General features: G+C 37.0%; 2 protein-coding genes across 6 annotated transcripts; both read left to right on the top strand.

Annotated features, from left to right (window-relative positions):
* Positions 1-186: 186 nt before the first annotated feature.
* Positions 187-4099, top strand: LOC137936965 (uncharacterized protein At2g39920-like). 2 transcript variants are annotated; one of them, XM_068781963.1, is made up of 5 exons: positions 187-358; positions 1315-1442; positions 1831-2281; positions 3071-3271; positions 3584-4099. In XM_068781963.1, exons 2-5 carry the CDS (start codon positions 1373-1375, stop codon positions 3825-3827), a joined length of 966 nt encoding a protein of 321 aa, XP_068638064.1. In that variant the 5' UTR covers positions 187-358; positions 1315-1372; the 3' UTR covers positions 3828-4099. The 2 variants fall into 2 exon arrangements, with proteins under 2 accessions (XP_068638064.1, XP_068638056.1); XM_068781955.1 differs by having other exon boundaries at positions 188-358; positions 1356-1442.
* A 453-nt stretch (positions 4100-4552) lies between these two features.
* Positions 4553-12483, top strand: LOC137936940 (eukaryotic translation initiation factor 3 subunit A-like). Of its 4 annotated transcripts, none has more exons than XM_068781944.1 (15): positions 4553-4722; positions 5318-5364; positions 5466-5534; positions 6328-6809; positions 7002-7217; positions 7303-7671; positions 7767-7796; positions 8477-8704; positions 8781-8942; positions 9518-9739; positions 9844-10050; positions 10780-10986; positions 11083-11163; positions 11340-11541; positions 11836-12483. In XM_068781944.1, the coding sequence occupies exons 3-15, from the start codon at positions 5489-5491 to the stop codon at positions 12255-12257; spliced, it is 2874 nt and encodes a 957-aa protein (XP_068638045.1). In that variant the 5' UTR covers positions 4553-4722; positions 5318-5364; positions 5466-5488; the 3' UTR covers positions 12258-12483. The 4 variants fall into 4 exon arrangements, with proteins under 4 accessions (XP_068638045.1, XP_068638021.1, XP_068638029.1 ...); XM_068781920.1 differs by having other exon boundaries at positions 5460-5534; XM_068781928.1 differs by having other exon boundaries at positions 5431-5534.
* Positions 12484-12807: the final 324 nt, after the last annotated feature.

The raw sequence follows: 12807 nt of genomic DNA, 5'->3' as shown, positions 1-12807 counted from the left end.
CTAAAATCAACAAAAAGTTAGAAAATTTAAGTTGAATTTTTGTTTTACAATTTTTTTCTGGTTCAGTTGGAGTTTCCGGGCACTGTGGCCTGAGTCTTGAACCGCGATTCTTCGTTCAGGGGTAGTTCTGTAATATCATCTTTCAAAACTAGCAGGTGGCCAAAGATGCTACGGTCGGGCCAGAAAATCTCGCTTTCCACACTTCCTACATTATTGGAGGGCCCCCCCCAAAAAAAAAATCTAGCTTGGAGTTGTCGGAGTTGATGGAAAGTTTTCCCCGTTCCTTCCTCCTATCCCCCGCAGCGATCGCTTCTGTCATCTGGGTTTCTGATTATAGGCCCCCCGATCAGGCTTTGAAGTAATTCCTTTTCGCGAATTTTGGTTTGTTGTATCCATTCATTTATTTTGATTTTTGTAGACTTGTTGGGTTCCTTGAAGGTCTAATTGTCTAAGATTGATCTCTTGAAAGCTTTTTTATGGGTTAATGAATATGGAATTGTTTTAGTTGAATCGGAAGTTTGAAGGTTTTCTAGTGGAATAATGGGTTGTATACCTGTGAAATGAAAAACCTGAATGGAAATGGCAGGTGGCATATCAACTTCTATTGATCCTTTAAAATGGATTAGAAACTTTTGATTTGAAAATGAAGTTTCACTTCAGATTTATCATGTATACTGACGAGAAACGTGGGCACTTCTTGAAGATTGGTATTTCAGGGAATCCCTTTCTTATGCAAGGTGGGTCTACTGTTGTTACCGGCTGGATCTCTGGGAATGGGAGGCCTCTTGGCTTTTCGTTCTTTAGGCACTTGAACATTTCTTCTGTTCATATCCTTGAACTGCCAATAGCTTCAGCTGATTCTCTTGTCAGAAATGGGGTCTTTTTAGACCGTTATGGTGTAGAAAACTCCATTATCATGTTGAAAGTTTTCTTCTTTTTTTTCATTTCCTTCGGGAGACCTATAAACCTTTTTCGTATCTGAATGAAATCTGATTTCTCACTGTTTCAAGAACCCCTTAAAAGAGGTGAGTATTCTGGTGGATTGTATATCATGACCCGTGGTATGAAAAGAAGGTCAGCTAAAACAATTTTGGAGAAGTAAAGAGTTTGCCACTATTGAGCAGATACATTACCAGCCTCTGCTGAAAACTTTACAGCAGCCCATTTAGTTTTAATTAAATTTTATACTCAAAAAAGCTTTTCTTTTCTTTTCTTTTCTTTCTTTGTTTGAATAGAGGCTTCAATGAATTGAAAGAAAATCTTTGAATGCGTCCAATTGATTGGTGGGGGGCTTTTTTTGTCTGCTGTTATTAGATCACAGAGTTTGTTGACCGTGTAATGTGCTCCTGTGGCAGTTTGCTGGATTGCTTCAATGTCGTTCTATGCCAATCAAATGGAACATGGAAACTCCACACATAGTATTTCAAGCAGAGAAGGTTCTGGTATGTCAACTTTTTTTACATTTTTCTTTCTTGCAAGAGGTTTTGGTTTGCGAGTTTTCTTCCCGCACTGTGGTTTGATGGTTCTTGTTTTGTATTGGTCTGCATCCATGTGCATGCCTGTGGAAAGTGGAGAAATAAACTTCTTATTTTTCCTTTTTTTTCTCTTTTTTGTGATGGAAGCATAATGATTGTTAATTCCCATACTACTCTTCAACTCCACTTAACAACCAATCCACAACATTTTTCATGCAAATTGTAATCTTAATCCATTTGATTTGATCTCTGACCAAAATACCATCCTTGTGAGTGTTTAAGAGAACTAATGGTTTTTATTGATTGTCTTCTATAACCTCGGAAATAACTTGGCACTTTCCTGATTTTTTTGCAGCCACGGCAAGTGGCTATGTGATGGAATCTGGCTTCTATATCACATCCTTCACTGCAACAGTCTTCCTTGCAGCACTTATAACAGTTGGCGTGTTGCTAATCACAGTAATGATTGCATTAACAGTTATGTTGCAGTCTTGTCAAAATAAGAGTTCTGGACTCATTCAGCTTGAAAGGGCAAGTAGAGATTATAATTATTGCAAGGTCTTTGTTTTACATGCGGAAATCAATGGCTTGGGAGCATATCAGTTTCCTGAAAGTTGTAAGGCACATGCCATTCAATACATTGAAGAAGGTCAATATCTTCTTGAATTGAATTTGACTATCGAAATGGCTACCAGTTACTTCAGTAATATCAAGCCAAAGGTTGATGGTTTGGATGTGATACTGATGGATATAGATGATATCTTCATCTCAATTCTTGTTCATCACAACTATGGGTATCAGGACCGGTAATTCTCAGTAATTAACCTGATCCAGCTACATGATTGCATATGCCAAACACTTTTGTTTTATTTATCTGCTGCCTTGTGGATTTTCTCCCCGTAATGATCTGAGGTGTTCTTTCCTGAAATGATCTGATGTGTTGTTCATAGTATGAATTCATTCTTGTCTATTACTTCTATATGGAAATTTTTCACATCAATAAAGTTTAGAGCTTCTGAATATTCCAAATAATTTGATTTGTAAGTTTGAGCAGATTTACTTGGTAAAACTTCAATTACATGATGAGAATAGCATAATTGTATTTGTGAGCAGGATTATTGAGCGTTATGTTTTTATGTTTCCAATTCTGTATTTATTATATTAGGCTTGTTACAGTTCTAATCAGAAGAACGGGTCTCCTTGATTCAGTAATTACTAGCTGAAAAAGCTCAAATATATAAAATTCATATAGATGATGGTGGATACCAGAGGACAATCTTACTTTTCAAACAAAAAACAAAAAAAAAAACCCATACTATAGGACAATCTTATTTTAGATAAATGAGGTGGTCATTGACTGAGTGCCAAATAATCTGCTAAATCTATTCATGTTAAGTGTTATCATACCTAACTTCTTTTTTTATATTTTGATTAGGTGTCTTCTAGAATCCTCAAAAAATAAAAACTAATTTTTTTGGCATTAATGTTAATGGTTTCAGATCCTTCTGCTGCACATTCAAGATGTAATGATTACTTTCTATATCCACACAAAGCGGCAGTTTTACTAAACATTGTTTTTTCCATGTTTTCTTCAGATTTAGTCTTGGTCCACAAGATCAACAAGCTGATGCAGTGAAACATCCACTGCATAGAGCTCTGTTGGCATTGTACATGACACTCCAAGCTGATGGCTGGTCAGTGGTCTTTTTCACTTTGAAGTCTGAGGAGGAGAGGGAAGACACAGTTTGTACTCTGTCATCTGCAGGATATGGAGGCTGGTCATCCTTGATAATGAGGTATCATGTCTCTCCACACACACTTGAGTGTAAGAGTTAAGTTGATGATTCGAGTTTGTTTTCTACATCTTGGATTCTAAACTGTGTTATCGAGTATTGAATATGATGATGACAATTCAGAGTAAGACTACAAGTTGTCCTTGATTAGAGAGTTCATTCTAAATACATGAAGATTAGCTAGATACATGTGGCTGTTAATTAATTTTATTTGATGCTTTGTTTTTAATGGGGTTGGGGGGTTGGGAAGGCTGTTGCCAGTTACTTCTATGCTAATGTTTTTACTAAATGGTTTTCATATGATTTCCTGTGCAGGTCCGATGATGAACTCGGAATAGAAAGCTGGGAATACTTGTCTACAAGAAGAGCAGAATTGGGTAAACGAGGTCTCCGTATCAACAGTGTCATTAGCAGCCATCTATACGCCCTTACCGGCCCATTCTTAGGAAATCATAATTTCAAGCTCCCAAATCTAATATACTCTCAAAAAGAGGAGCACACTTCAGAACTGTCTCCCCAGAACATGATAATGACTAACAACTTAATGGTTGAAAAGTAATCTTCAATTAAAAGTATTAGCAAGAAAGATTTTGATTGTGAATGTACAAAAGGATTTTGCCTTTTACTTTTTTTTTTTTTTTTCCTTTTTTGAAGGCCAAAAAGTATTTTGTTTGTGTAGAAGACCAAAGCTTGATACCTTTTCACGAATACAGGATCCATTTTATCTACTCCTGCTTGCCCAGCAGTTGATTCTGTTTTCGACTGTTGAATGTAAAATATGCAAACGTAGAAGTGATCTTCATTCAATATTACATTAGATTTTTTGTCGAATGCCACTGCAATTCCACCTGATACTCTATGTAGGACTGAACTGAATTGCTTTTCGAACTCTTTTTGTGAGACAGCCGCATAGTCCTGGGAAGAAAATCTTCTCTCCTTGACACTCAGGTTTCAAAATAGACCCTTGATGGATGAAAATGAAAACTGAAACGCCATATTCAACTAGGGTAGCAATGGGTAGATCTAGTTTAGTCAATCTAAACCTGTTGTTAAGTTGGTTGATCGAATCCTTGACCCGATTGCGAGTTTTGGTATTTCTATTTTGTTGATATGTATCATCGGATACCATATCGATCCAAAGAGACACACCCCTGATTTGATGGTTTGGTTTTTGTGTTTTTTTCCCCGGTCGAACCGCTTTCACTCAGGCCTCCTAACCCGGTCCGGTTTGGGTAACCCAAAATTTGTAACTTTCTCTCCAAAATCCGTTTGCGAGGTAGGGTTTTTTCATATTTTGCCGGGTCTGTCGTTCGTGCTTCTGCTGAAGTGTAAAACCGCCTCTCCACTGGATTTCCAGGTAGCTCACATGCTCTTAAATCCAGACGAGTGTTCTGTATCCTTCATTTTCATTCCTACATTCTACGAGTTCTTCGATTAGACGTCGGAAGGAGAAGGTATCTTTTTAGCTTTAAAGTATTTTAGGTTTTTTGTTCTTTCTACTTAATGGACGGAGTTCGAGTTTTTTAATCTTTAGTTTTTATCTTATATCCCCAACTTAACAGGGTATTGGGTTCATCATCCTTGTTTTTTTTTTCCCTTTTTTTCTCCTTCATATGCGATCGATTCTTACAGCTTGTTCGTAGAATAGTTGGTTTTTGGGGTTCTTACCGATGTTTTTAACTGCTTTGGTTTTTTTTAATCTTCTTTGTGAACATGGGGTCTTTCTCGCTTGTTAGTGGTTTTGTTGATAAGACGATAGGAATTGTGTTGATATTAGCTACCGAGACTCGATGTCGATTAAATATAAGACCGAATTGTTACTGTTGTTTAGTTTTGAGTATATGCTTCATTTCTCTTGTTTTATGTCCGAGACTTAGAAGTTACCTTGAATGGTACTATTTCATATTATTTTACTTGTTTTTGATGAATCATTGAGTTTTTTTTCTGTTATATAGCCGGTTTTTTTTGTGGTAGCTTTACTGTTTCTATTAGCTGCCTTGACTGTTTTGTGTTTGCACATTGTCCTTCTTTCAATGTGACTGTTGGCAGGAGGAGTGGGTCTCACCCGCCCGCTTGAACGGGATTGAACTCACCTGGTAGGTGGACAGCTTCAATTCCCGGTATTGTTTTGAAAAAGCTGACTGCTGGTTTCTGTGATTTAGGTATTTTGTCTCACTGCGTGTGTTTCCAGGGGCAGGCAAGAGCCATTAAGCTGCAATCATGGCAACCTTTCAGAAACCTGAAAATGCTCTAAAAAGAGCTGAAGGTAGTGAGCTTGAACTAGTTTGTCCACATTTGTTCCTTAACCTTGTTAATTTTTTTTTTTCTGGTGTTAGGTTTTTGCACAGAGAACTATTAGTTGAATTGGCTTGCTTCTGTCCTTGTTAGCATTGCTTTGACTTTGTCCTGCTCCGTTTGCTTCTGTTGATGAAACTAAGTATAACTCGATGAAAACAAGTTACTTTATTCTCTCCGAACCAGAGGAGACAGTACTATTGTTGTTATTTGTCCATGATAGTTGGGATATCAGATACCCTTTCTAAAGATGATTTAATTGTTGGGCATTTTTAACTGAAAGAGCATACTCTACTTACATTGAAATTTGTCAATGATTTATGCCATCTCCTTTTAAATCCTAATGCCCTTTATGCTTGCTTCGCTAAAAAAAAGAAACATATACCAATGCTGTTAATATCAATTCCCACCTTATGGAAAAGAAAAAAAAACTTATTAATTATTTGTGTATTTCTCAGATCTTTCTTCTTTTGAACTAAGTTGCTTGATTTTCGACCTTTGAGCAAAAAACTGGTGGGAGTTGCTTTCTCTAATGTGTATCCCATTCAGAATTTGAAGTGGTCTGTCAGTATGGTGGAATAAAATTTGTTTTTCAGTATTTGATTCAAGGGTCTTCCAGTACTTATAAATCAGTTATTCAATCAATAGTGTTACTTTATCGTGCCTTAATGAACAAGACTATAATGCTGCTTACGTTGCTTGAATATATGACCTTGTGTCTACTTCTTTTGGATCAAATCACATTGTTTTCTTCTTTCATGCAGAGTTGATTAATGTAGGGCAGAAACAAGCGGCCCTGCAAGCGCTTCATGACTTAATTACTTCTAAAAGATATAGAGCTTGGCAGAAGACACTTGAGCGCATAATGTTCAAGTATGTTGAACTCTGCGTTGACATGCGGAAGGGGAGGTTTGCTAAAGATGGTCTTATTCAGTACCGGATTGTCTGTCAGCTTGTGAATGTTTCTTCCTTAGAAGAAGTGATCAAATACTTCATCCATCTCTCAACTGAAAGAGCTGAGCAAGCTCGGAGCAAAGCTCAGGCTCTTGAAGATGCCCTTGATGTTGATGACCTGGAGGCAGATAAAAGGCCAGAAGATCTGATGCTTAGTTATGTAAGCGGGGAGAAAGGAAAGGACAGATCAGACAGGGAGCTTGTGACACCATGGTTTAAGTTTTTGTGGGAAACCTACAGAACTGTGCTTGAAATCCTAAGAAATAATTCCAAGCTAGAGGCTTTATATGCGGTAATGAACACTTTATACAGACATATTCTCTATCTTGACTGGAACAGGTCTCAATCTTTGTGAAGCTTCCCTGTCTGTTTCAAGCTATTGTGCTCATTCTTAATGAAGCGAATACGATGATATTCATAAAGGGACGAAATATAAAGCATCACTGATTTACTTCTGCTCTCTCTTTCTGTTTCCTATTTGCAGATGACTGCCCACAGAGCTTTCCAGTTCTGTAAGCAATATAAGAGGACAACAGAGTTCCGTAGGCTGTGTGAAATAATTCGAAATCATCTGATTAATCTCAACAAATATAAAGATCAGAGGGACCGTCCAGACCTGTCGTCACCTGAGAGCTTGCAACTTTATGTAGATACAAGGTTTGAGCAGCTCAAAATTGCTACAGAGCTTGAGCTCTGGCAGGTTTGTGAAGTTCCTTAATAAGAGCAATTACTTTACACAGTCTGTAGGCAATTACTCATTATGGTTCTCCTCTGCTTTGTTCCAGGAAGCTTTTCGTTCTGTTGAAGATATTCATGGGTTGATGTGCATGGTTAAGAAAACACCAAAGTCTTCTCTTATGGTTATCTATTATGCCAAACTGACAGAAATATTCTGGGTCTCAGAAAGTCATCTCTACCATGCTTTTGCATGGTTTAAGCTTTTCACTCTTCAGAAAACATATAATAAGAATCTGACTCAAAAAGATTTGCAACTTATTGCGTCTTCTGTGCTATTAGCTGCACTTTCAGTTGCTCCTTATGATCACAAGCATGGGGCTTCCCATATGGAGCTTGAAAATGAGAAGGAGCGCAATTTCAAGATGGCCAATCTTATAGGTTTTAGCCTTGATCCAAAACGAGACAATAGGGAAGTGGTGAGTACTTGTCAGTTTTATAGCTGTTTTTTTTAGTTGTTTTTGATTGACTCTGACTCACTTTTTTCCATTTTTTTTTAAAATTTCATTGTCAGCTCTCACGCTCATCCCTGCTGGTTGAATTGGTAAGATCTTGAATATAGTGGTTTTATGGCTATTCATCAAACCTTGCATGTTTAAAGATCGCTTTGCATATACATGACACATGGCGTTTGAGATCTGATTCATGGAAATTTATGGAGTTCTTGTTTTTTTTTTAATTGTGTTGATTCATTTATTTTCATTTATTAGCATCAAGCACAGGCTTAGTTTTGTTTAGGAAGTTAATCCCGTCCTAGTGAATTTGAATTTCTTTTAGTGGTTTGTTTCTTCCTCGGACAAATATATACGATGGAAAGATTAGCTGCTATCAAAACATATAAGGATAGGGTCTATAAGAATATTAGACATGCAATTGTTGTAATAGATTATCTTAAACATAAATTTTACAACGTAAATGAATTGTATTTTATATATTTTTTTGCTTTCTTTCTTATTTATTCAAATTTGTAATCTTTGTTTAAATGCTTTTGGATTTTATATTCGATCAAATTATAAAGAAACTAATGATTATGATGTAATATCACTTGCATTTTTGTTTTATTAGATGTAGGTTGTTTCTAATTCTTTTTAAATATTTTCAATATTCATTTATCATGCATTTGTTTACATTATCTGGGACCTTAGATGTCAAATCACTGTTTTTGAAGTCTTTTGCTGGAATTACATTTTATTCTAATTTATGTCTTTCTCGTACTGTCTGCAGACCTCCAAAGGTATCATGACTTGTGTGGCACAGGAAGTGAAAGATCTATATCATCTTCTAGAACATGAATTTCTACCTTTAGATCTTGCATCAAAAGTTCAGCCTCTCTTAGCTAAGATATCTAAACTTGGGGGCAAGCTTGCTTTTGCTTCTTCAGTTCCAGAAGTACAGTTATCACAGTATGTTCCTGCGTTGGAAAAACTAGCTACCTTGAGGGTTCTACAGCAGGTCATCTACTCTCTCTCTCTCTCCCTCTCTCTCTTTTTCTCTCTGCGACTGAAGCTAGTTTCCTTCAATATTTCAGGTTTCTCAAGTGTATCAAACCATGAAAATTGAAGTGCTTTCAGACATGATTCCCTTTTGCACCATCTCAGATGTTGAGAAAGTTGCTGTTGAGGCAGTAAAATGTAATTTCATTGCTATGAAGGTGGATCATGTGAAGGGTGCAGTTCTTTTTTGCGATATGGTATGTGCACATGCTTAAGAATGCAAAAATCATTTGTTGCGAATGCATGGGAAATCAACGGGTGTTCTATGAAAGCTTGCCTCCTTGGTGTGGAAGCTTTTAAAAATATAGCTAATATCTTCAAAATAACAGTAGCATTATATTTCTTACAGATTTTTTAAAATTTTAAAGTATCAAATATGTTTTAGGTCTATTGCTTTATCTTCCAGTACAAGAGAAACTATTTAAGAGCAAGTCTGATTAATATTCTTTTCTGTTCATATCGAATTCCTCAATAGTCATGTACCATTAGTCTTTTCCTTAGTTTCTTTCTATAAAGAGAAAAAAACTATTGAGATATATATATATATATATATATATTTTTTTTTTTTATTTTGCCTTTTGCCTTTGCCTTTGCCTTTGCCTGTTTGATTAGGTTTCTTTTGAATGTGGAACATGTTGACTTAAACATGCCCTGTATGTGCTCCAAAAAAAAGAATGATTGGTGGTGGATTAAATTAAGTGCTCTAGATTTAAATTTAATTTTTCATTCCTGCTCTGGAAGCTTCCAAAACTAACACTAAATTTTTTGACAGGATCTGGAATCAGATAGGCTACGAGACCACCTTGCCACTCTTGCAGAAAATTTAAACAGTGTGAGAAGTATGATTTTTGCTCCAGTGAAAAAAGCATCAAAGTTAGGTGATAGTTTACCTGGTTTAGCTGAGATTGTAGACAAGGAGCACAAAAGACTTCTTGCTCGGAAATCAATCATTGAGAAACGCAAGGAAGAACAGGAAAGGCAGATGTTAGAAATGGTAATCACGGTCAATTTTATTGAAAGTTATGAAATACCTGAAAAGTAATATCCCTATCAAATGTTAGCTTTGTGTAGTTACTTTATGTTAATGTTTTTCTATAGGAACGTGAAGAGGAATCCAAGAGACTCAAGCTCCAAAAAATCGTGGAGGAGGCTGAACAGAAGAGACTTGCTTCTGAGTACACCCGAAGAGAAGAGCAAAGGATTCGGAGAGAAATTGAGGAAAGGGAGCGTGAAGAAGCCAAAGCTCTGCTCTTGGAAGCTGAAAAGCGCAGCAAAAAGAAAGGAAAGAAGCCTGTTATTGAGGGGGTAAATTCTGTCTTGCTTATGGTGTATTTGTGTCACTAGTAAACCATAGGAAAAAAAGTGCAAGTGAAGAATTTTCATTTTTATCAAAATGTTCCATCTTTTGTGCCAGTTGTAGGTGATGGAAAAAAATTTCACTCCTATTCCTCCTGGACAAAAGCTGATGAGAATGGGAAACATGAGTTTTCTATTGCTCAAATTGGAAACAATGGGAAAAAATGAGTGCTGTTATTAGTGTCTAAATATTTCCTACAGTGCATAAATTGAAAACGTTGGGAAAAATGTGCCGTTATTAGTATCCACTTGTTTTCTGTAGTGGCATAAATTGGAAACGATGAGAAAAACAGTGCTGTTATTAGTGTCGAATTGTTTTCTATAGTCGCATAAATTGGAATCGATGGGAAAGATGAGTGCTGTTATTAGTGTCCAATTGTTTCCTATAGTGGCATAAATGCAAGAAAATTTATCAAATAAAAGTTATTTTTGATAAGAATTTTTTCTGATAGTTTTTTTTTTTTTTTTTTTTTTTTTGATAGAGGTACATTTTGTTCGAAGCCAAAGCTAGAGAACAAACAGAAAAGGATTTTCTTGTTATTTTGTTTTTTCTATGACAGCATAACTGGTCCCTTTTTTTCTTCTCTCTACTCCATATTTATATTCTAGGACTGATAAATACAGAAGAATGATGAATTTTCTAATACTAGTTTTTTATCCTTTAAATCATTCCCACAGGACAAAGTTACTAAGCAGACACTAATTGAGTTGGCTTTGACTGAGCAACTTAGAGAACGTCAGGAAATGGAGAAGAAACTGCAAAAGCTTGCTAAGACAATGGATTATATGGAGAGGGCAAAAAGAGAAGAGGAGGCTCCTCTGATAGAAGCAGCCTACCAGAAGCGGTTGGAGGAGGAGCGAAGTCTCCATGAACGAGACCAACTGGTTTTGCTTTACATCCTTCCATGGTTAAAACTTTTTATATGCTGCGTTCTTAAAACTTCTCTTGAATCTAACCTGGTGATCTCTTCTACAATGCAGCAAGAGATTGAGCTCAGTAGGCAACATCATGCTGGAGATCTTCAAGAGAAAAACAGATTGGTCCGTATGATGGTGTACAAGGTAATATTTCTTTGTTTTCATGAAGTGTGCCTTCAGCAAGAATGAAGTGTGATTATGCCTTTACTCACATGGTGCTGGTTGGTTCATGAACTCTGATCTGTCACAAGAGTTGAGCTTCTAGTCTATATTTTGCAAGGTTTCGCCTATAATTGAAGCAAAACTCTTTCCTTTTCCAGGATACCTTCCAGGATAAAATAGTCAGACAGCGTGAGGCTGAGCATAACAGATTGGTGAATGAGAGAGAAGAACGGCTTAGCAGGCTGTCGGAGGCTCGTAGGCAGGAGAGAGAGAGAAAAAGGAAGCTGATATTCTATCTTAAAACAGAGGAGGAGAGACTAACCAAGTTACATGAGGAGGAGGAAGCCCGGAAACATGAAGGTAGCTTCCATTTCTTTTATTCTTTTTAAATGATGAATTTTTTTAGCAAAGAATAGAAAAGAAAGTAGTCCTCCTCCCAAAACAGGGAGTAGGAACAAATAACTCCTGGGGATAATTTCAATCCCAGCTGGGTCCTGTAATTCAGTTCCCCTCATAGCCAGTGCCCGTTTATGATGAGTTGTTATTTAGTATATTGTGCAATATGGTTCGTTCTAAGAAATCGTGGTTGAAGAGCGAAAAGTACCCATTTACAAGGTTGTAAGATTGACAATCTTCTTGTTTGTTGCCTTGCAGAGGCTGAAAGGAGGAAGAAAGAAGAAGCTGAGCGGATGGCAAAGCTAGATGAGATTGCAGAAAAACAAAGACAGCGCGAGAGGGAAGCAGAAGAGAAAGAGAAAGCTAGGAGAGAAGCCCTTTTGGGGAGAACCGTTGAACCACCTGCACGACATGCTGAACTTCCCTCTGTGGCACGACCTGTGGAGGCTTCTGCTGCTCCTATTTCTGGAAAATATGTGCCCAAATTCCGACGAGAAAAGACAGAGGGCCCGGGTGCAGCTCCACCTCCAGAAGCAGAAAGATGGGGCCGCCAGGATGAACGTCCACCTCCGGCCTCTGATAAATGGCGTAGTGAAGATCGTAGACCATCGGCATTTACCGGACCAAGATCATCATCATCATGGACCTCATCAAGAACAACCCGTGGTTCCGAACGCTAAAGCCTTGTGTGATGCTTACAGGTCTAGGAGACGGCAAAACTTCTGTGGAGGTGAAGTTTCGGACTGTTAGTATTTTTAAGAACCCACTCTTGAGTTACGTTCAGCAATATAGATTTTGTCATTACAAGCTGAGAGAGGTAACAATAATATTTGTTTTATTTGCGGGAACAGATCATTGTGTGTCATTGTCTACTTTAAATTTATGGCTCAAAGATTTTTTGCTTCTCCCCGCAACCTTAAAAAAGTTTCAAACTGTCTTGCTATTGATATAACCAGCCTTGCTTGCGTTACTAAGCTTCTTTATGTCTCCGAAGGCCGTATAAAATTTCTGTTTGGCCTCTTAAGAACATGATGAATCTGCTAAAAAAAATTGTTCTGTTCTGTTCATCTCAAGGCAATAAAGACCCCCTTTTTTTGTTCTTTTTGACTAATTTTAGCATTGAAAGAATTTTTGCATTTGTATCTCTACGATAGTTAAGTTACAGCTAAAATAGTAATAAAAGGCAAAAAAATAAGAGAACTAAAAATTATTAAATCAGTGCATAATTAT

The sequence above is a fragment of the Aristolochia californica genome, unplaced genomic scaffold (assembly GCF_029961685.1).
Source record: "Aristolochia californica isolate CCGP_79_NKW_82.1479 unplaced genomic scaffold, dmAriCali1.0.hap1 SCAF_10, whole genome shotgun sequence".
Lineage (NCBI taxonomy): Eukaryota > Viridiplantae > Streptophyta > Magnoliopsida > Piperales > Aristolochiaceae > Aristolochia > Aristolochia californica.
Note: the sequence above shows the minus strand (reverse complement) of the source record. Positions and strands in the feature narration are given on the sequence as shown.

Coding starts and splice junctions, on each gene's coding strand:
- LOC137936940 (XM_068781936.1), top strand. CDS start 5,489: ATGGCAACCTTTCAGAAACCTGAAAATGCTCTAAAAAGAGCTGAAG. Junction 6,810..7,001: donor AGCTAGAGGCTTTATATGCG/GTAATGAACACT, acceptor TCCTATTTGCAG/ATGACTGCCCACAGAGCTTT. Junction 11,164..11,339: donor TCCGTATGATGGTGTACAAG/GTAATATTTCTT, acceptor TTCCTTTTCCAG/GATACCTTCCAGGATAAAAT.
- LOC137936965 (XM_068781963.1), top strand. CDS start 1,373: ATGTCGTTCTATGCCAATCAAATGGAACATGGAAACTCCACACATAGT. Junction 1,443..1,830: donor TTCAAGCAGAGAAGGTTCTG/GTATGTCAACTT, acceptor ATTTTTTTGCAG/CCACGGCAAGTGGCTATGTG. Junction 2,282..3,070: donor AACTATGGGTATCAGGACCG/GTAATTCTCAGT, acceptor TGTTTTCTTCAG/ATTTAGTCTTGGTCCACAAG.